The following is a 23,941-nucleotide window of genomic DNA, read 5'->3' on the forward strand; positions in this document are numbered from 1 at the left end:
CTTTATTGTTTCCTCTTTACAGGCCCCTCCAATACAGATGAGCCCACCCAACACCCAAGCGCCAAAGGGCGCATCATGGGCCGTGCTAGGCAACTCGGAGTACATCGTCGTGTTCATCATCCCCGCCGTAGTCATCGTGTGCATGATTGTAGTCGCTGGGATCATCGCGTATGTCTTGTACAGGAAGCGGAGGACCGGTGAGTGATTGCAGCTGATTGTGAATAGTTGCTCATCTACCAGGGAAAGTTTACTAACACTTAAATATTAGGGGTTATAGGCGTATTATAATGCCTCGCACTTCTTTTGAAGACAAATAATAGTGTCTTCTGCGAGGCGTTTTACAGTGACCGAAATCCAGTGAAAGTGAAATGTGTGTAACAAAAGTTTAATTAGTCACGTCTAAACATAATAAAGTTTTATTAAAGAACAGATACAGTGAGTTTAAAAAAGAAATGGTCTCGTTAATTAATTTGCAGTGACTTGTTTAGTTGTCGTAGACGTTTTGTAGTACTTTTATTATTGTAACTAACAGACATTTTAATTGTGTAGGCTGTTGCCGGACGCATAATGAGTCAAATACTTGACACAAACCTCAAAAAGGTGATCTGATAAATGTGGTATTTTCATGTTAGAACCAAAGTGCGCTTACACTGATGTTCACAAACGTTTCGAACTTAAAAAGATTGTTTGGATGCCTTTTAAAGCATTTAAAAAATAATTTGATACAGGTGCCTGATCCTGGTAGACACAAGCTTAATTTCAATTCAGTTTGACAATTCAAAAACAAGTTCTATCTCTTTATGTACTTGTCGTAAGTAAAAGACGGCAATATTTTGAAAACGGAAAATAAAGTTTTTGTTTTAGTTTTTGTTTACCAGAATTAGCACCATATTCTAGCTAAGCTGAAAGTTTTAATATGTTCTTATTTGTTTGAAGAGAGTACTCGATATGCCTGTTTTAAATTATTGAAAACAACTTGCTTTTGTCATATAACAAATGTAAGATTTTCTACCTATGTTTGGAAACTTTGTTGAACACCCGTATGGGCGCACTTTTACGCACTATTCTGCTTGCAAAATTATACTTAAGCCATTTATTGTTAATGTAGCCTTTGGCATTGTAAATACACTTGATGTCACAGAATACTATTCATGTTTGAATAAGCTAAATCACAAAATTATAGGTTGAGTTAGCTGATTCAAGAGTAAAATGCAAATCTTTGGAGAACGTCACCCGCTGTATAGTAAACTCTACATTGTATTCACGTATTCGCTAAAGTTTCCGCTACAGATCATTGTATTTTGTTAATTTTTTGTATATTTATGTTTGTCAGTCATACTCAGCTTCTGACTAAGACTTAAATAATAATAATCCTACACGAACCCCGGTTCCCGATTGTCTTTGGGTGCACTCCCATAGTGCATATAGGGATAATCGCCGGTTGTTGTCACACCACATTTAGATTAAACTGTCTTAAGGGGCCTCTACGTGTTGGCTTCGGCCCCACGCACGCCTTCCAAAAGTCCGGGACTCCATAGGCCCGAGATATGGAAACGACATACAAATAATAATAAAAAAGTTTATTCAGGTAAAACCTTCGGCACAGATATACATTTACAACATTAAAATATACACACATGCATATTTAGTTGGAACACATAAAGGTATATGGGTGGGTGACTTATGGGTGACTTCTGGATTAGGATCTATGTTGTTCTTAAGAAAAAGCCTAATCGAAATATAGTATATTTCGCTAGAATATTTTTTTTCTAGGCAACTACGTATATTATTGACGGCTCAGAAATAGCTCTGACTAGAGTTTCTGAGGGCGTCTTCAGACTTACCACGCACACGAAAAGAATAGTTAATAAAATCTTTAATTATCTTATATTTTTTTTTAATATATTCAGTATTGTAAGTATATCGTGTTTTGCATAAAACAAAAGAAGCTTGAGTATGACGTCATAACTCCCTATCAATACTCAACATCATTTGACTTAGCAGGTAAAATGAGCGTGGGTGACGAAGAGGAGCGGCAAGCGTTCCGGTCTAAGGGCATCCCGGTGATATTCCAAGACGAGCTGGAGGAGCGCGGGGACTCGGAGCCTGTCCACAAGAGCCCTGTTATTATGCGGGAAGAGAAGCCGCCTCTGCTGCCGCCCGCGCCTGACTACAGGTAGGTCGTATATATACCAACACTACCCTTTGCTCGCAGCTTCCCACGCGTTAATTTCAGGGTAAACACCCCTTTCCTAATGTACCAATTTTAGCTTTCTACGTTACAAATTGGAAAGTCCCATATAAAATTTCACCACCTCTTCGAATGGGTTGGGGCCGATTTCAAATATATTTTGATCAGCTATTTCAAAAGAGAGGGGTTAAAAAAGCCACACCGAAGCAATTCCTCTAAAAGGCAATATTGCTATTTGACATAGCGCACTTACTTTTATACGCGCAAACGTGTTCAATATGCGAAAATGGCTTCATCCCCTCTGTTCTTTGTCTTTATATACATTCACAGCCTTGACAGAATCTTGATGCTGTTTATAATAGGGGACTTTCCAGGCTGCGTTCCTCATAAACAATATAGATGGCGCTGTACAGATTTTCCTTCGTTTTACCTTCTATTTTCATGGATAAAAGAGATAACAGACATATGCATCTTTTATCTTTGTTTTTGGGTATCAATGTTGACCCTTGTTATTACATTCAGGCACAATTACATCTTCCACCCATTATTATTCTAATCAAAATAAAGAGAAGCAATCTAAGTAGCAACATAATCAAAATATATAAAAGGAGAAACTGACTGACTGACATATCAACGCACAGCCTAAACGGCTAAACGTAGGCACTTGAAATTTGGAAGGGACGTAACTTAAGTACCGTAGAGGTGCACTAAGAAAGGAATTACCGGAATTCCCACGGGAACGGGAATTAGCGGCAAAAATCCTTCCACGCGGACGAAGTCGCGGGCAAAAGCTAGTTCTACATATAATCTGATCCAAATATCAAGTAATAATTAATTTTATTCATGCCTCTGCTATTTACATTGTGAGCAATGAGAAAATAGGTAATTTTCATGAAATGAAATGAAAATTTATTGTCATAAATGTCGTAAGTATATCGATGGAAATGAAGCTTGTAGCGCTCAGCACATTTAGTCATATTGTGACATACAATAATAACTACTTACATAAAGTACTGAAAAATATTACAAAAATACTTATCTATATAGAAAAAGCCTATTTATAACCTGAAAAACTCACTTAAGCTATAAAACTGCTTTCCCTTTAACCAGTTTTTGAGTTGGGATCGAAACTTTAGGTGGGGTAGCTCTTTAATATGGGACGGAATGGCGTTATATATTCTCACACATAGAATGTCAATTTTTATAATAAACTGTAGTTCTAGGAGTAAACTCCTGTCTTAGTTTATTTGGATTCTGAGAATTAGCCCATGGATCTCCCCTGATGTCTTAAACAAATCTTTGTGTGTGTGTGCGAGGAGCTCGGTGGCGCAGCGGTAAACGCGCTCGGTCTACGATTGTTGAAGTAAAGCAACTTTCGCAAAGGCCGGTCATAGGATGGGTGACCACAAAAAAAAAAGTTTTCATCTCGAGCTCCTCCGTGCTTCGGAAGGCACGTAAAGCCGTTGGTCCCGGCTGCATTAGCAGTCGTTAATAACCACCAATCCGCAGTGGGCCAGCGTGGTGGTTTAAGGCCCGATCTCCCTATCCATCCATAGGGAAGGCCCGTGCCCCAGCAGTGGGGACGTTAATGGGCTGGTGATGTGTGATGTGTGTGCAAAGACTGTACAACGCAATCTATTTTGTTTTTGGGGAACGTAGCTTGGAACTTGGAACTTATTCATTGCTGACGATGTAATTACCCGCAGGTCCAGCGGCGAGGACGCGCCGTACCGGCCGCCGCCGCCCTTCGCCGCGTCGCGCACCCCCCCGCGGCCCAAGGCCACGCCCACTTACAGGAAACCGCCGCCGTACGTGCCGCCTTAAGACAACACTGCCTCATATATTAAGCTATAGTTCATAGTCAGTCCCCTACGATACCCTTACGACCGTCATTAGTTCGTAATAAGTCACTACGAAAATCCTCAGGATACCAGCTTAGAGCCATTTATTTCCAAACGAATGAACTTTGAAAGTGTTTAACTTTGGAAATCGGTTGTATGATATGGCTCTAAGCGCGAAGACAAATTTTCCGTTTTCATCGCGCTTGTCTAGCGTAAAAATAGGTTGTGAAGGAGAAGTTATACTATTATTTCAATTTTCATTTAATCCTGAGGGTTTTTAAGCTGACTCTTCCGTACAGCGCCAGTGTTAGCGCTAAGTGATATGGAAACTTATGGAAAACTACAACGCATAGAAATGATAATTGTTTAAACTATTGGTAAGGGTTGGTGTTTGTAATGAACTTTAGGCAACTTCGCGAATCACTAGTCGTCCCATGTAACTTTCATTTTTATCCAATATTTACTTAATTTACTAAACCATTTATTCTAATTTTCATCGGCTTCGAATTACTTTTTTTTTAATTTCGCCGAAATATAAAATAAGCATTTACATAACGAAAGTTATGAAAGAAATGCATTTATTAAATTTAATAAGGGAACCTCGTTGAAACAAGGAATTGTTCACAGTTACAATGTGACTACGAATTTCTTATAGTTAACTAGCATGTGAGAAATAGTTGTAACATGGTATGTTATGGTGTTTCAATTATGTAAAAACTGGAGACTTCACAATAATATAGTTGTATCTAGTATTGTTGAAGTAGATAAAAGTTACATTAGATATTAGAGTAAGGCGGAGCGTAACGATTCATTTTTATACGAAAAGATGCGTTCAGATATGACCCTATCATATTTTGCGGCTATCACGAAAGCCTTCACATACGAATGAGCTCAAAATAATGCAGCTATTAATGCAACTAATATTTACGGCTCATGTTTCAACGCATCTCGACCATAATGCATTTCTACCATTAACGAAATGTCTACGAATGTAATAATGTTGGCAATACTGTCAATTATAAACAGTCTTATTTATTTACTAACGAATATAATAAAGGTGTTTGGCTAAACGCGTGCCATTGTTTCAAAAGATTGTTATCTAATAATGTAATTTAAATACACATATCGGAAATGTAACGTTTTAGCCTTTAGCGTAGATCTTCCATACACGATGTATCTTTAAGTAGCGAGTGTGTGAGACATTGGAGTTATTTAGTATAGGTGCTATGAACAAGGCGCCGACCTGTATGTGGCCCTGTTTACACGCAGGCGAGTAACTTGAGCAGCTATTGAGTTGTGAATAGTACTAAATACTTAAATTAGTAATAAAAAAATAATTTAATCCGGGTACAGGTACTTATCAATTTGAAATATTAAAACTGCTATTGCTAAAGAATAGTTCATGTTGAGCTTAACGCCCATACGAATTCTGGGACCGCGATATTTATGTGTGGGACTTGTGCTGCGTGTAAACAAGCCGGAAAATACGCTATTGCATGGATTGGATACTAGACATGTACACTATTACATTGATTGTAACAAATTATACAACTGACTCTAGTTCTAGGCTACGAATAGATATTTTTAAGAATGAAATATCATTTTGTACTTGTCTAAATATTACCATAGGTGTTAAGGTTAACAAATTGTGTAAACTATAGGGACTTGAACGAAATGAGCTATATATAATAACTTTTTCCTTTGGATGTATTTTTTTCTACAGTTTACTCATTTAGAATTTTGCATTTATAGATCTTTTTAGTGTTATTACTATACAATTTATAGAACCACTTGTAAAATGTTTATTTTCCTTCTTGGCAGTTTTGTTCGTAATAAGTACTTAAGTCCAATGTGAACCGAACCATTACTTCATTTTGCGAGACTTATTTTTTATTTAAATATATACTTTCATTAAAATGCGCACATAATTTATGTAATTAATGAGCTTTTATTTTTAAATTAAATAAAATGGTCTAGTGTATTTTCCTTGTTTTATTTCATATCTTATTTTTCAACCCGCAGTGGAGCAGCGTGGTGGAGTATGCTCCATACCCTCTCCGGTTGATTGAGAGGAGGCCTGTGCCCAGCAGTGGGACGTAATAGGCTATTTATGTTATATATGTTATGTCTTATTTTTCGATAATTTAAGACCAAGGTCTCCTCTCTCCTACTTTTGCTCTGCCCTCCAGCTACTGAGTATCTACTCAAAAAGTGTTTGATATGAATATACCTAGTGGTGAAAATAATAGGGTCTCACCTTCCCACACCTCGCCCCACAAGACATACGACAAAACTAGAAGAGACCCCTATCGTGCTTTTGAGTCTAAACACGGTAAGTCACAGCAGGGCCAATCAAGATAAGTCTTTTTTTTAAAGGTGCAGAAGAAGAAAAAACGAACCATAGTTTATTTAGCGAAAGTATAGTAAGTACCATGCATTCTTTTTACTACTATTAGTAGTATTAGTATAGGTACTACTATTAATCATCTTCGCTCCGTATCATTCTGCAAGCATATCGCGCGAGGTGGACGGTGAACCTGTTTTCTGGCTATGTTTATATTGTTAGCCAGCCCGGAAAGGAACAAGGATGGTAATATTTTTTTTGTAACATATGTACTTACCTTAATTTTTTTTTTGTTTTGGTTTTCCCCGAAGGGTAAGGCAAAGGAAACTATGCCCATACAGCCATGTCTGACGTATTTTTTTTCTTGATGATTAATGAAATGATGAAAGGTGATGATGATGAAACCTAAGCCCCCACCCTCGGAGTAGACTCCTACTCCGAACCCCAAACGAATTAACTCAAAAGTCCGCATAAACTTTTGAGCTATGAAGCGGCTTCCCGGCACGAAGCGAAAATAGGCAGATACACTTTGTTTATTGAATACTCCAATATAATAACACTCGCGAATGTCTTCCGACTAACTTAATGCGATCATTAACCACAAAACACCACTTTGTATTAATTATTTAGATTACTCAATGAAGAAAGCAACTGTCCCGTTCCCGTTTCCCGCCGAAAAGCCGTACTTACCTTAATTTCTAAATGTAGATCAAATTGTCAGTGATGCGATTTTTGAGACACCTTTTTAGCGCTATAAATATCTAGCAATCACGCCTAGTTTATCAACATGAAATGTATCTCTCTTTAACTACTGTAGATTGGTAGAAATAGATATATTCTATTTCTCTTGCACAGTTCGTCCATTACTATATTAATTTTGATCAATCTCAAAGCTGTCAAAACTGTCAAATAATATGCGAAAGAAAGTTGGAGAAAAAAAAAAAAAAAAAAAAAACAAAAAAAAAAAAAAAAAGGCGCGGGAAAATACGGACGTGTTTTAAATTTGCATTTAAATAATATTTCGGAAAATTTGTATAATACTGTATATATTTATAAAAATAGGATTACAATTAACTTAATTCTATAGTGTAAATATAAAAGTTTGAGTGAAGATGGGGAAAGGCGCAAAAAAACGTAAAAAGAAAATTGATTCTGAGGAGGCCGGGTCTGATAGTTCGGCAGACTATAATTCAATGAAGTCATTTGAAGTAGAACCTCCAAAGGATAAGTATGAAGTCTTCAAGATTCCTGATTATGTTCGATATTATCCAGAAGATGGCGGCAACTTTGAATATGTTGTCTTCATGGAAAGTACGAAGCCTGAGCAACCTCTGGGTGCTCGAGATATGATGTCCCTTGCAAATTCCCTGAAAAGATACAATAAAGGAGTGAAACAGCTGCAAAGAATAAATAAATTTAAAATTGGAGTCATATTTGAGCGGCCCGGCCTGGCGAACGCTGCTCTAACAAATAAAAAATTTTTGGATTCGCATAATCTGAAAGCGTCGATACCAGCGTCCTCAAGTGAGGTCACTGGTGTAATAACTCACGTGCCTACAGACCTCTCTAATGAACAAATATATTCTGCATTGACATCAACCAAAAACATTGTCACTATTCGAAGATTTATGAGGCGTGTCAAAAACGATTTTGGAGAGTTCAATTTAGAGCCAACAAAGACTGTATCCATAACTTTTTCATGCCCAAATTTACCCGAAAGTGTTGACCTCAACAGCTGGCGGTTCGAGCTTCGTCCGTATATTCCACCAGTTAAACAATGCTTGAAGTGTTTGCGGTATGGACATATCGCAAAGTTTTGTAAAAATGCTGAACGCTGCTCCATCTGCGGTGAGTCTCACAATTTTAAAGTTTGCACCAAGCTACCCAAGGATGCTTCTTGTTGTCACTGCAAAGGAAATCATATAGCTATATCATCTCAATGTCCAGTCAAAAAAGAACAAATAGAATTAAACAAACAGAAAGTGGAGACCAGATCGTATGCCTCTATAATTAACCAGAAGTCCTTCCCTCCGTTGAAGCAACATCCAACTGACCTCCTAGCATCTTTACTTAACTCAGATCAAATACTAAACATGGTTGTGGAATCAGTGGTGAAGCTGGTTGCTATGCACAAAAATAGTGAGGCATCAATTTGCTCACAAAGTATTAAGGACACGCTCTTGGATACTATAAAGAGAAACAAGAAATCTCAATAGTTTATTCTTTCTTTTCTTTTTATTATGGATTATTTAAACATAATTAGTTGGAATGCTCAGAGTTTGACTGCTCATAAAAATTTACTAGTTCATTTTTTGAAAGAGAAAGAAATTGATTTAGCTCTGATTTGTGAAACTTGGTTAAAACCTCATATTAATTTTAATATTAAAGGATATAACATTGTAAGATTAGATTCTGGTAGTCGTCACAATGGCGTAGCCATTTTAATTCATAATAGTTTACAGTTTGACAAAATAAACACTTCTTTTGACGATTCTTTACAAAATATAGCTGTACGATTGAAATATGGCAATAAGGAAATTTCTTTTGTTTCTATATATAGTCCTGGCAGTAATCCTTTATTTTCTAAAGTAAAGTTCGATAATTTAATCAGTAATATACCTGGTCCCATGCTGATTGCTGGTGATTTTAACGCACTGCACACAGCATGGGGTTGTAGTGCCATTAATGCACGTGGTCGTGGCATTCTTGAAAGCATTAGTGACAATGATTTAGTTTTATTAAATGATGGCGAATTGACTACAGTTGGCTCAAGCAGTTGGCAGAGGAATGCTCTTGATCTTGTAATGGTTTCTTCATCACTGGCACTTAATTGTGAGTGGTCAGTTCACAATGATCCGCTTGGCAGTTATCATTTACCTGTAATAACAAAGATTGAATTTAGTGATAACAGTTATTCTGATATACATTATCTTACATCTCCCACTCATTTTGATTTTCGTCTAGTAGATTGGGTAAAGTACAGTCATAATTTAGAGATTTTGTTGCAGAATTTTTACTATGATGATTCAGATCCTTTAAAATGTTACTCAGATTTGTTACTATTGTTGGATCTTGCATTGCATCATTCTGTCACAGCTAGTAGGAAGTCTACACAATCAGTTTTTACATACAAAACTCCTCAATCCAGATCTCGTAGGAAATATGTTCCACTGCCTTGGTGGAACAGTAATTGTACCAAAGCTGTGGAGGATTCTAAGGCCGCATATATAGAATTTAAAAATAGTCTGTCAGAGGAAAGTTTCCTTAATTTTAAAAAGATGCAAGCAATTAAAAAACTTGTTTTAAAAAAAGAAAAAAATTCAAGCTGGCTTTCTTTGTGTGAGACATTCAATCGTTGTACTCCCATATCTAGAATATGGAGATTTGTTAAAAAATTTAAAGGTTGTTCTGCTCCATATAAAAATGTCTACACTGATTGGTTACATGACTTTTTGAGAAAATATACTCCTGATACTGTTGAGGCCCCTTTAAAATATGACCCTATTTACAATGAATGTAACAGTCAATATCTAGTGAAACCCTTTAGTTTACAAGAGTTTAAAACTGCAGTTCTTTCACGACGCGATACAGCTTATGGCCTTGATGGTATTCCATATAAGATGTTAAAAAACACAACAGATAAATCTAAGGGAATAATTCTACAAATATATAATTTACTTTGGTCTAGTTCAGTTATACCTTTGGATTGGAAAAAAGATTGTTTGATTCCTGTATTAAAACCAAATAAAGATAAAACTAAGGCTAATTCTTATAGACCAATTGCTTTAACTTCCTGTTTAGGAAAAATTTTCGAACAATTAATAAAGCAGAGGCTCGAATTTCATATTGAAAAAAATAACATTTTACCTTCAAATCAGTTTGGCTTTCGTAGGGGCAAATCTTGTAGAGAGAGTATAGCTCATCTTCAGCTTGATATTTTTGACTCACTTAAAAAAGGTGATATTCTGATTGGTGTTTTCTTTGATATCATTGGTGCTTTCAATAATGTTAATCATCATATTCTTTCTTGTGAACTCTTTTCTCTCGGTATACCTGAAAAAATTGTAAGTTGGGTTTTTAATTTTTTGCATGGTCGTGAAGTATATGTGAAGTCTAATAATAAATTAATAGGTCCACGTTTTTCTTATAAAGGTGTGTGTCAGGGTGGTATCCTATCACCTCTGTTGTATATATTGTACATACATAAACTGAATAGCATATTAGGAATACAAGTGAGCAACTTGCAATTTGCTGATGATTTAGTTATATATTTTGCTGGGTCTGATATCCAGCATGTATCATCTGTTATTAACTCTGCTCTTGATAAACTAAAAAAATATTTTGGTTACTTAAATCTTGATATAAGCCCCGAAAAATCAAAAGTTGTGGTTTTTGGTGAGTGTGATTCTGATGTTGACGTTATATACAATAATGTTAGTCTGCCAATTGAAAATGAAGTTAAATTTTTAGGAATAATCTTTACTAAAAATCTTTCCTGGAATAGGTATGTTGAATCTGTGTTGGGTAGAGCATTTCAAGGCTATAACATCTTGAAGTCTTTATCAAGTATTGATCCAAAAATCTTGTTAATGCTGTATAAATCAATAGTGAGAAGTCACTTTGAATATGGTTTTTTGAGTTTTGCTTCTGATCCTAAATTGGTACATAAGTTAGATGTTTTACAAAATCATAATTTGCGATGTATTACAGGAGCAATGAGAACTACTCCAATTAATTCCTTGCAAATAGAATGCAACATTCCACCTCTATCACTCAGGTTTAAGTTTTTAAAGTTCAAGTTCATGATAAAATTATCTTCAATGCCTTCTCATCCTTTATTTAAAAAAATTGATTTTTATCATAGATTGCATTGTCCATCTAATCTCTCTAAAGTACCGTATGTGTTTCATGACTTCTCTAACATGATTGAATACAGGCAACAGCATACAATATATCAAACTAATAATAGTTGGATCTGTTATACTGGACAGTATGAGAGCAATTTTTACAATATTAACATCCTTATTGATACTGACTTAAAATGCAAAGAAGAGGTGTACGAGCAGATAAGTAAATTTCCTTCACACAAGCAGATATACACAGATGGGTCTAAAACTGATAATAGTACTTCTATGGCCATATACATACCTAGTCGAAAATATAGCCAAGGTGTTAAGCTTCCAGAACAGATGAGCATATTTACTGCAGAATGCCTAGCTATTTTTGCTGCACTTCAATTTATTGAACATAATATTCGTGAATCCAAACTTTGGCTTATCTTAACAGACAGTATGAGTAGTCTGCGTGCTCTTCAAAATTGCAAATTTAACTCAAATTCCAACTACGTTTTGCATGATATTAAACAATTATATTATAAATTGAGCACTCAGAGCGACATCAATATAACTTTAATGTGGATTCCTTCTCACATTGGTGTAGCTGGAAATGAAAATGCCGATACTTTGGCTAGAGCAATTTCAAATTTTTCAAACGACTCAAATGTCAATGCAACAACCAGGAATGTTGCTATACCTCACACTGATTTACTTCCATACTTAAAACATAAATTGATGCTGGACTGGATGCAGAATTGGGAGGAAACTCTCAAAACTAAAGGACAGTGGTATGCCAAAATTAATAAAATAATTAGTCGCCCGTGGTTCACAAGATCAACATATCTTCATGAGAAAAGATTTTATAGTATCATGTCACGTCTAAGATTTGGACACTGCCGATTTAAATCACATTTATGTAGAATGAACATCATTTCATCACCGAAATGCTCAGCATGTAATACAGATCAAGATCAGACCCTTAATCACATATTTTTTGAATGCCCAGCTTTTAGTATTCAGCGATTGATTCTGGTTGACAGATTATTGCATATTTATGGAACATCAGAAAGCATCCCGCGCGACATTCAAGACGTTTTGGCAAATATTGCAACATACAGGGACTTGTATGCTTTTATAATATCTTCTGAAGTGGAGTTATAAAGGGGATTTGTATACTTTTCTTGGATATAAGAAATTTGGATATGTCATTTTTATTACAAAGGATTTGAATTGAAAACATGGATTGAACATAATAGAACACGGATTGTACACGGATATTAACATGAAGAAGACGTGGCTTCGGCCTTGAATATTTTAGATAAGACACTTTTATAAAGGACTTGAAATAAAGAACATTGAGAAATACTCACACAAGACGTGGCTTCGGCCTTATTAAGATTTGGACATGACAAAAAAATACATTAGACGACGGCTGCACGGCTTTGCCTTTGCCTTTCCCCAAAGGGATAAAAAAGTTAAAAAAAAAAAAAAAGAAAGTTGGAACGAAAGATTGTTTTTATTATTTTTAGAAATAAATATTAATTTACAATCTGTTTTAGGTGTTCTAGTGACTAGTATTTCAAAATGGAAGCTGTAACATCTGAGACACAAAATAACAGTGAACTTGGAAATAAAAAACCCAAAACTAAGTTCAATTTGAAAAAGCTTCGTATATCTTTGAAATATCGACCTGAAATTCTAAAGCTTGTGCTCAAAATGAGACAGTGCATAAAAAACAAAAATGTTCTACTTAAGAAATTTAAAAAACAGTTGAAAGTAATGGTAAGCAACATAAAATTCTAACCTCAAAATCTGTTGTTGTTTTTATTAATCTTTCTATAATTTACAAAATCCTAAATGCATTTCAGGAATCATCTAAAGAGAAAGAATCTGATTCCAAAACGAAACCTTTAAGTAAACCCAAATTGAAAAACGCTTCTTCACAAACTGAGATATTGTTACCAACTGACGTTAAAGAGGCTCAAGTAAATAAAGAAAAAGTTAAAACTCCAGAAGGGAAAGATTCAGAAGCTGGGTGGAGCTCCAATGGAAATGAAGAAGGAAAGAGTATAGCCGACCAGGTGAAGGAGGCCGCACAGAGTGCGTTACAGCAGACAGGCATGGTGTACGTAGAGTCTGCTGGCATGTACTATGACTATAAAACTGGGTACTATTATAATACTGTGAGTTTGTATTTATTTATGTTTGTCCCTTCTGTTTTGCTGTCTGTAGAAGAATAGCCTCCTGTCCATTATCAGTCTACTACAAAATGATTACTATTTACTTAGACACATAATATATGACAACTTATTGTAAGATATGTTTCGGACTTACAATTGTAAGAATAAAAAATAGTAGAAACAAAATTGCTATCATCAAAGTGGGAATTTTGGTTTTTTTTTTTTTTTCATTACATTCATTTCTAGTAATTATTTTTTTATCTTCAATTCCATTCCTTCTAAACAAACTTAGTTTTGCATTTCTATTTTCCAGGAACTAGGTTTATACTACCACACAGATACAGGGTGTTATTACTACTACAATGAAGATAAGAAAGAATTTGCCTTCCACTCATACCCTGACAGGAATGCCGCTGCTACCAACCCATCTCTTGAAGCTCATGAGAAGAGGAAAGCCAGGAAACTAAAGAAGGTTATTTACATGAATATTAAAAAAATAGTTAGAAATTAAAAAAAATATAAATAAACAATGAACTTCATGTTCAATTGTTGCCTAACTATGGGCCATTTAAAAGTATGTTTTATGGTAGCTTTAAAGCCATAATTATGTCATAGCCATTAGTGGCTTCATATCCTAAAGGGCTTTGTATGCAAAAGTAGTCTGTTCAATCTACTGACGTTTTCATTTGACCCAAGCCATTAATCAAACCAATCAGAATTCTAAAATATAATCAAATTCTAATGAATAAATAATATCTTTTCAGGTCCAGAAAACTGAGGAAGACATAGACAGTCTCACGAAAAACCTTTCTCAGGTCTCACTCCGAGGCCAAACCGCCTTAGGTAATTACTATTATACGATGTTACTCCCCAATACCAAACCTCTAAATGTATATTACAGGGAGACGACGAAGCAAGCAAGCCTAAGAGAAGAAAGAAGACCGACAGAAAGAAGAACATGAAAGTGGAGGTTAGCAAAGAAAAAAGTGCTGAAAATGACCCAGAGTCATTGGAAACAGAAACATCTAAAGAGACAGTGTCAAGTGTTCAAAAAGATGAAGAAATCACGGAGAATGGTACACAGGAGTTAGAAGATGGGGAATGCAGTGAGACTGAAAGTGAAGAAGAGAAATCTGATGGAGAAGAATCAATTGCTAGCACTGCCACTCTTAGTGACGAGGGTAAATTGACTATTAACCTGTGATAATGGTGTCAATTCTGACAATCATACTTATTTACCCATCTCCGATCCCAAGAATAACACAATTTCTATACCTCCAACAAAGTTATCTAATGTTGGGTGCAGTCAGTCATTGGAGGGGTGATGATTTAGGAACTTTAATTTCGGATTTGTGCTTTTTCCACCCTTAGTAGCCGTAGCATGTTACCTGTCTCTTGGATTCTATTGACACATAAGCTCACTACTATATCCCAAATGGGGTAGTCAGAGGTACATCCATCGCAAGATGAACTTAGAACCCACACGTTACCAAGCTTTCTGTTGTTGTCTATTGGCTACGCGATAAATAAACTAATGGATAATAATTAAAACACATAATAACGGGTTCTTACCAGGGATATGAGACTCCCGATAAAATAATGGATAATAAAATAATTTATTCATTTACGGCGTCTCACGCGAAATGCGGGCCACATGTTTCGACTGCATGTTATAAATATTATCTTTCCTTTAAAAATCCACACAAAAAATATCATTTAATGGTTCTAATTATAAAGGTTACCTAAGACATGTCGTGTTTCAGACAGCGTCGCCAAACACCACCCACCGTGCATGCGGATTATAGTGCGAGAGACTAAACTACCCAAGTTGAAAGTGGGTAGTCTGTTCGTTATTACCAAGGATGGTGGCACCATAGGCAGAGAAGGAGACCATCACACCGTCCTTATTAGGGACACTAATGTATCTAGGGTGAGTGGCATAATTTCGTAAAATGGCACAATTTCAATTTCAGTGTGATTTGTAGTAGGTAATAATTTTATCATGGGATGGCATTATTAGCTTATGTTATTTATTTATTATGTACTACTACATCATACATTTAAAACATTAACAACTAAGACAATCACTAAAATTAAGACATATAAATATGACAATTACAGTGTACATAGCATCTACAAATTATTAAATTAGTTACCAAAGCAGTCTTTACTTATCTTTAACTGACAAACAAGAATAAAATATGGAATTAAAGTAGAATAAAATAATATGTTACGTTGAATTTGTGGTAAATCATTGTAATGTAAATGACCCCTAATGTCATGGCCTTTGATTATGAAACCAGGTCTCAGAATAACGAGCACACTTTAGTATAGGTTTATACTACCACACCCACCTACCTACTCGGGGAATGCACCCAATAAACATTCATATAAACCTATACACTGGGTTTTGGGTTTTTACTCGCGTGGATTACCGCACGGATTCCGCGTCGCGAATTATATTGAGGACTTCAACCAATAGCCGTGCGACGTTTATCCACATAGATAACATTCGGTGCGTCTATTGGTTGAAGCTATATTATACTCGATATTATACGCGTCAGAACCCGTGTCACGGGCGCAGCGTCTGTTAATCAAACCCCGTATGCCAAACTGCCAGAGCTGAAGTACATTTTATCTGCGAACGACGCCGATTTAGCCAAGTACTTCTGACTTATACCTGTCACTTTCTAATTCACCGAAAAGGAAAGAGATGGGACATCGAGAGTCTTAACATAATCTAGTGCAATTCGTTTCAGAATCACCTGGACATACGATACGACATGGACAAGAGAATGTATATGGTGACCGACCTGGGATCTAAGAACGGAACTATGCTCAATGGTATACAGATGTCTGGGAGTCAAGTCGTCAGTCCGCCCATGGAGGTAAATTTACGTGTATAAAAATGGGATCTAAACAAATAGATAATTCAGAAAATAAGCTATTGGTCTTGTCTTAAGGTGTGAGTACCGAGATGACGACTGACAGAAATGAATGGAAGAGGATGTTGTGTTGTACATGTTGTGCCGACCCCACCTTGAGTGGGATCGGCTTTTTTTTCTTTTTTGACGTGACTTATTGTAGATTTGCCGCAAATGGCATTAACTACTCGGCCGGACAAATGGGGAGCGCTGAAGGCTCTCACCCGGTACAACGTTAAATAGGATCTAATTAAGGTGTGAGTACCGAGATGACAACTGACAGAAATGAATGAAAGAGAAATACCTCTTGTGCCAACCCCACCTTGAATGGGATCGGCGAGGATAAGGACAGGAGGATGATGATGATGTTGTCTTGTCTTTTACTTTAATATGTTACATATCAGAAATAATAATTAGCCATATTACAGTCCTTTGGCAGGTCAATGATAACTGTCATCAGGGTTATAGTTTCTTTCACACAAGAAGGAAAATAAGCGCGTGTGCGTGCGTGCGTGCGTGCGTGCGTGTGTGTGTGTGTGTGTGTGTGTGTGTGTGTGTACGTGTGTGTACTATAAAGTCTTCTCTTTTATTATAGGTTCTGCACGGCAGCACGATACAGCTGGGAGAAACCAAACTCCTATGTCACATCCACGCGGGCAACGACACGTGCGGACACTGCGAGCCGGGACTCATTATGGAAAGTAAGTCTATTGTAACATAACATAACCGGCTTCAATGCGGTCCACTACATATAACACAGGTGTTAACGCCTAGTATGTGTGTGTGTCCTCTACGTGTAACACAGACCACGCACCCGACGAGAGCGAGCCCACTTTCCCGCTGCCTTCGCAATTATATCCTAGATAACCTACCTACCTATGGAACCTATATGCAATTGTCAATTAAACTCCGAAATGAGAATTTCGGTGTCCGCCCCCGACTGCTAAAGGTCTCCACGGCAAATTTTAACTAAGAATCACGTAACAAATAGAATGAGTGTTACGTTTGACCACGTTTATTGATTACGTCACCGTTTTGCATTCTCATACATACGCCGTATAATAAATGAACCGTTTGACGTTAGGGAAAATGTATCCCATTTGATATAATATTAACAGGTTCGCTGTGTATGAATCCCGACGACCCGATTACTGTACTCATAGAGGCAGCCAATCAGCTCGCGACACCAAACACTTCAGGACCCCGTTACCGACCCCGCCGGCGTGGTCGACGATTTTCCTCAATCAGCGCTTATCGCTATCGACCCACTAGGGTCGATTAATTCTTTCAAATATTTTCCCTCTCAGGCGACGCCCTGAGCCGAGGTTCGCGCTCAACCGGGCACACTCAGGCCTGTTGTCTTAAACGTTGTACCAGGTGAGAGCCTTCAGCGCTCCCCATTTGTCCGGCCAAGTAGTTAATGCCATCTGCGGCAAATCTACAATAAGTCACGTCAAAAAAAAGCTATGTATGAACCTCTAAGCTAAGCAAGCTAAGCTAAGCTAAATAAGCTGTGTGTGTGTGTGTGTGTGTGTGTGTGTGTGTGTGTACCTATCTATCTATCTACTCAGCCTGTATCCACTCACTGCTGGGCATAGGCCTCCTCTCTTTCACGCCATCCTTTCCGGTCCTGTGCATGTCGCATCCATTGCTTTCCGGCATGCCTCACAATGTCATCCGACCACCGGGCTGGTTGTCTGCCTCGATATCGCATACCATCCCTCATCAACCATATGTGGGGCAATTAATTTGAAACTCATACACATTGAAATGGGGCACATTTTTTCTTCGTAGTGGGTCTAACATTGCACGTGAGGGGTTGAGATCTTATTTTCAGTTACACAGTGAACGAGTTAAAATATAGTAGACTGAATGAGTCATTTGACTCATTATTCAGTCTACTTTATTTAGTAAACCAAATATACATTAGTATTAGTATTAATATCTAGTAAGTTAGATATCATCATCATTGGCCTTATACGTCTGTTTCAGACGATTTATGACGTCATTGCCTCGAAAAAATGCACTGTTAGATATAGTCAAATTAGATACCGCCCTGTTGTAGCTATATCTCATTTGACTATGTCTAGCCTACTAGATACTTTTACGATAATGGGTTATTGTATGTTCCTTCCCCAACAGCTCAAGAGAAGGAGAAAGCGGCGTACACACGGACATGCGACGTGAAGAAGCAATATGACCTCGAGCTAGCTCGTCTCAAGAACAAATACAGACCGGAGCCGCTGATGATAGAGGAAGGCACCTATAACGACCGCGCCAAGGCACGCAGGGAGGCAGTCGGCTCCTCCCACCACTCCGAGAAGACCGTCACTGCTGACGTTGACACGTTAGTATACAAATATCATCATCTTCCTGGCATTATCCTGTTTTTCAAACCTAACCTAACCTAACCTAACCTGAAGATTTAACAGGTCCGGTTTTTTACAAAAGCGACTGCCTGTCTGATCTTCCAACCCGCGAAGGGAAAAAACAGGAGGGGTAACATACCTCCGAAAATGCATTTCTCGAGAATGTGGGTTTCGTTACGATGTTTTCCTTCACCGCTGAGCACGTGATAATCATTTATGATCCAAACGAGAATTCGACAACCATTGGTTTGGGCCTGTGCTGGATTCGAACCTGCACCCTCAAAGTTAGAGGCAAGCGTTCTACCAACTGAGCTACCACGACTCACGTTAGTAAACAAATAATTAAATATAATAATAATATAAGCTCAGGATTATATTCCTAATTTGGGTAGTTAAGAGAACACTGTCGCATGATGAATTATGTACCCGTATATGACTACTGATACTATTGTCTATAACCATCAAGCGGCATGGCCATTCGACTCATAGACAAAACGTACACTGTCTATATAGACAGCATACCGCGTGTCGAAAAAAATCGTTATTTTAGCTTAGCGTGTACCTCGTTCCTGGTAAATTGCAGCGTTTTTAACCAGCTTTAGTTATTTCCGCAATACCTGAATTGTTTGGTTGTACTGTATTGTACACTTCTCCCTTATTTATCGCATATACGCTTATACATACATACATAAAGACATGCCTATTTCCCACCGGGGTAACCTGAGACTATGGAATTCCATTTGCTTCGATCCTGGCATACTTCTCTTGCTTCCTCCAAACTCATCAATCGTTTCATACACGCACGCCGGTTCAGGGTAGATCGTACTGAAACTTTTCTAAGGACATCTCCAATTTGGTCAATGTATGTCCATTTAGGTCTTCTCGCCAGCCCTACCACCAACCTATATGCGCTTATATGTTTCTTTTTGAGTCTCTGGACTAAATAGGGTTGGAGAATGTGTTGTAGTAATTAAATAATGTATTTTTTCTTGGCTAAATCATCGTCTTGCAACTAATATTTTATTTTTGCTTATATGTACCATTGTATGTATATATCTATAGTATGTGTATAATATATATATTTAGTATATATGACTGTGTATGTATATATAAAATGTGTCTATTATTTTATTTTACTTATTTGCGCGCTACACTGCAGCTGTACAAATGTACCATGTCCTTTGCCGAAGGTTGTCTGGAAGAGATCGCTCTTAGCGATAAGGCCGCCTTTGCCCACCTTAGAATAAGTTTATCCTGTAAATGTTTTGTGAATTTGTGTGCAATAAAGTGTTTTGTTATTATTATTAATATACGTTTGGCAGGCATATAACAACGGAGAACAAGGGCTTCAAGCTGTTAGAGAAGATGGGCTGGTCGAAGGGCGAGGGACTCGGGAAGGACAACCAGGGCGGCACTGAACCTGTGAGTACTCTATTATAGCTATATCATTTTAATAGGCTCTGCAGGGCAACCGCGTCTCGCGTGCCGCTAATTATATCAAAGGTTTCAACCAATAGATGCAGCGAATGTTATCTACATGGATAGACGTCGTTGGCCTATTGGTCAAAGCCTTCGTTATAATGCGCGCCGCGCGCAGCCCAGTCGCCGTGCCGCGATAGCAGATGTATATGCTTTTCGCGACGATCGAAATGAACACACTGAAGATTTCATAAGATTCCAGAGATGTGTGATATACGTATATTATGGAAAATGAATCTTTTTCGATGGTTAATACGTATTTTCAAGGAAGCGAGTTGTTCAAAGTCTCTGATCATAAGCCATGAAAACCTTTAATTATATTTTCAAAACTATAGCTATTAATTACCTATACAGTTTGTATGCTACTACAAAATAATTAATACAGTGTTATGAAAAATTAAATGGAAATTAGTCATCTCTAAAGATGCGAGCGATAAAGAACTTCAAATTAAAATACTGCATCTCATTACAACGCTGAAAGTCACATTAAAAGACTTCTAAATTACCAGATAAGACAAATATGCATTTAACGAATAGCAACCGAAACCACGGGCGGTCCCTAGTTAGAATACAGTCGTTAGTCATCGGACATTGTTGTGAAAAACTGCAAAATGAATTATATCTCCATTTGGTTTTTGACGTGACTAATTAGTTCAGACCAAATACATCTTTAACCTTGCCACAGAATCGTAAAACTTGAAATGGCTAAGTTAGATACCGGGCCTGACGGTTCCGCAGTCTCAAATTGGTTATAATTATTGTAAAAGATTCCAACAAATTCAGAATGAAATGAGATAGCAAATCATAATTATATACATATCATATACGCTTGAAGTTTTTAGAATACGGCTCACCACCTATCACGTTGGTCTAACAGAAAATTCGGTGAGGTGTGGGTAAATAGTTCATTTTGCGATAGATAGGTTCTCCTTGACTACCCCGATTGGGATATAGTCGTGAGCTTGTTATGTTTTTTTTAAACCTTTTTTTATATACAAAAACCCTTACATCTGATGCTTAGGAAAATGACTAGTTATTAGAATCAGAGCTCATTAATTAATTGACTACAAAAATAATCCCAACCAAAGGTGAAAAAAGACAGGAAGAAGAGTAAAATTACAAATTATTTGAATGTAAAATTAAAAATATTTCACCTACTACCCACGGGTCCCTAAAATGCATATTTTTGTACATTTTGTGCAATAAGTGCAGTCTGTAGGTCAGGCGGGCGCGCGCCTACCTGCCATTTAAAACAATTTGCGCACTTGTTCTTTTTTAATTTTGCCAGACGCGCATTAGACGGGCATTCCGATATTAGCAGCCAGACTGCGGTGACGTCATACGCGCTATGGAATTATACTTATATGCAAACTGAAATTCTATGCACGATGTTTTTTCTATTAAAAGTGTTTTACACCTTAAAATTGTGAACGATTCTTCTCATAATCGGCGCCTTCAGATGGACTAAGCAAGAAAGAGTTGGTAAATGTTCCTATATATTGAGGTTTAAATTAAACGATGACAGCCCTATTTCATTGTACCTTATCAAAATATGTTCGCGACATCACGTAACTAAAAATAGTGTGATAACTAAAAATATTATGATTGGGACGAGTAATGCGATTCCCACCATTCTGCATCGCTCTAGCACTAAATGGTAGGTACTTCATAAACACTTCAAAAGGTACTCCAAAATCGTCACCTTGTGAATCACAAAATTCCAAAATACGCCATTCCTACAATGAGTTTCATATAAATAAAATAAATCTCACATTTTATTTTGCAACGATATAAATGATTTATTTTATAACAAAGTCTTATCGCATTCTCGAGACAAAACAAGGGATATCTCTAAATTAAATAAGCTTAATATAATCAGTCATTTGTCACACTTTATTAATGTTCTAAGACCCACGGGTGGTTCGGACTGGGTCCAATGTGGTGCTGTTTTGGATGTCCTTTTTGGATAAAGCCTCGTATCCACTAGGCAACAATTAGCGCGCACCACGTAACGCTCAACATGTATGGCAACATTGCACAACAGCGCGATGTTGCCTGCTGAAGTGCAACATGTCGCGCGGCTTGTTGTTTGTTTAGAGAGCATCGTTAGTTGAGCATTAATTGTTGTCGAGTGGAGACATGACACGCAAGAATACAAGTTTCTCTGGCGACATGTTGTGGGCGACAGACGTATATTAGAAGCGTAGACAGACAACGTTGCTAAACAAAAGTACCACTTTAACTTTCAACATGTTGGGCAACATGTCGCGCGCCAAATGTTGCCAAGTGGAAAAATGACTTAAACTTTATAGCTCTCACTATCCATCGCAGTGTTTTCGTCTGTTACATTTTCCGCTAATTGTTAAATACTCTATTATGATACCTATCCAACACGAAAGACGTAGAACACAAACATCATAATATATTAAATTAAATAAATTTAATAAACATTTATTAGCAGGCATATACCCATAAATGAAAACTCCTTACTAAATACGTTCCTTGCATGACTCACATTTTGTTTTCCCAAAAGGGCTTTAGATATTCGCGGTAAGGACATTTGTCATCAATCATTTGAACAAGGACTTCGGCTAATAAGACCATTTGCATTCAACCTGGCTTCGTATAAATATATAAATCAGATGGAATTGCACCGGTCGGAATCAAAAGCAACATTGTTGCATCGACTGTGTCCGTTGCTTCATACCTAGTTATCATGCGTAGCCCTCTGTGGGACGTTAATATTTTTGGGGAAGATATATCTAGTAATATGTATCTATTAACCCCTTACCGCATGCGAAGCCATTTATGGCCTCTAAACTTTATGATTTTTTTTCTATATAAAGTAAACATCGAAATAAAATAAAATAAACTTTATAATAATTAGTGTTCTATTGTGAAGCAAAACATATTTTTTTGTCTACGGTAAGTCATAAATGTTAAAAGTATTTGAAGTTATAATGCAAGGCGCCCGGCAAGTGAAATGCAACAAGTGCAGTGAAGTTTTGATCAATGAAAAATAATAGTTTATCGACGTTTCAGATCTTCAGTAAAAATAGTTATATGCTCATTGTATCTTCGACCATACCAACAGTAAGTTTTTTTGTATGTGCATTTATATTTATTTGATTTATGACCTTTTGTAAAATCCATATATGGCTTGGTATGCGTTCCCGCTAAATTGCTGTCTTGTCATATCTGGCTTTATATGCACTCAAAGGTATACAAATGCAAAAAAGCTTTTTATCATTTCTTCAGATATGGACTGTGCACGGTTTTTATGGTTCTTCAAAGCATGTAAATCCTATCCCTGGTGATGGTTTTTTGAGTGAAGATGAGCTTGTTTCCGATTCTGACTGGAGTACGAACTTACTACGTCACGTTCCCCAATAAAAAAGCATGTTATGTAAACAGCGACAGTTACATGGCACTGTTTGATTTAAAGCTTGCAGTTTCAGAACATATGCGCAAGACAGGGACACCCAGCCAGCCTTCTTAGTACGCCGATAACGTCAAGAGCTGGAACTCCGTCTAGTCGAGCTGAAACTCCAAATAGCATGCCAATAAACCTCGAAAAGCACCAACCAGGTATCAAGATCTGCCATTGACTTCTATATGCACTGACGGTGTCGATCATTTTTCTATTTGGGTAAAAAATCAACGTCAATTATATCAATTCTGCTCAAAGCTACGTAGATATACCAAATTGTGAAAAGTGCGTAGTTTTTTTATGCTACAATGACAAGCGCAATTGTTTTAGAGATTTCCACAAAATGTA

The 23,941-nt window shown here is 37.1% G+C and overlaps 2 protein-coding genes across 13 annotated transcripts in view; both read left to right on the top strand.

Annotated features, from left to right (window-relative positions):
- Positions 1–6,013, top strand: part of LOC126374662 (dystroglycan 1) — an 83,896-nt gene extending 77,883 nt beyond the window's left edge. For 9 of the 11 annotated variants that reach the window (XM_050021353.1, XM_050021358.1, XM_050021354.1 and 6 more), the window contains 3 exons: positions 23–197; positions 2,002–2,176; positions 3,898–6,013. In XM_050021353.1, the coding sequence (XP_049877310.1) occupies positions 23–197; positions 2,002–2,176; positions 3,898–4,015 (468 nt within the window). In that variant the 3' untranslated portion in view covers positions 4,016–6,013. Of the gene's footprint in view, positions 1–22; positions 198–2,001; positions 2,181–3,897 lie in introns of all 11 variants that reach the window. The other 2 variants (XM_050021362.1, XM_050021360.1) reach the window with 2 other exon arrangements.
- Positions 6,014–12,698: 6,685 nt separating this feature from the next.
- Positions 12,699–23,941, top strand: part of LOC126374673 (angiogenic factor with G patch and FHA domains 1-like) — a 32,143-nt gene continuing 20,900 nt past the window's right edge. The window contains exons 1-10 of one of the 2 annotated variants that reach the window (XM_050021385.1): positions 12,699–12,993; positions 13,080–13,394; positions 13,705–13,863; positions 14,156–14,206; positions 14,293–14,572; positions 15,155–15,321; positions 16,151–16,279; positions 16,911–17,016; positions 18,458–18,662; positions 20,007–20,106. In XM_050021385.1, the coding sequence (XP_049877342.1) occupies positions 12,796–12,993; positions 13,080–13,394; positions 13,705–13,863; positions 14,156–14,206; positions 14,293–14,572; positions 15,155–15,321; positions 16,151–16,279; positions 16,911–17,016; positions 18,458–18,662; positions 20,007–20,106 (1,710 nt within the window). In that variant the 5' untranslated portion in view covers positions 12,699–12,795. Of the gene's footprint in view, positions 12,994–13,079; positions 13,395–13,704; positions 13,864–14,155; positions 14,235–14,292; positions 14,573–15,154; positions 15,322–16,150; positions 16,280–16,910; positions 17,017–18,457; positions 18,663–20,006; positions 20,107–23,941 lie in introns of both variants that reach the window. The other variant, XM_050021386.1, reaches the window with a different exon arrangement.

Source organism: Pectinophora gossypiella, chromosome 17 (genome assembly GCF_024362695.1).
Source record: "Pectinophora gossypiella chromosome 17, ilPecGoss1.1, whole genome shotgun sequence".
In the NCBI taxonomy this organism is placed as follows: Eukaryota; Metazoa; Arthropoda; class Insecta; order Lepidoptera; family Gelechiidae; genus Pectinophora; species Pectinophora gossypiella.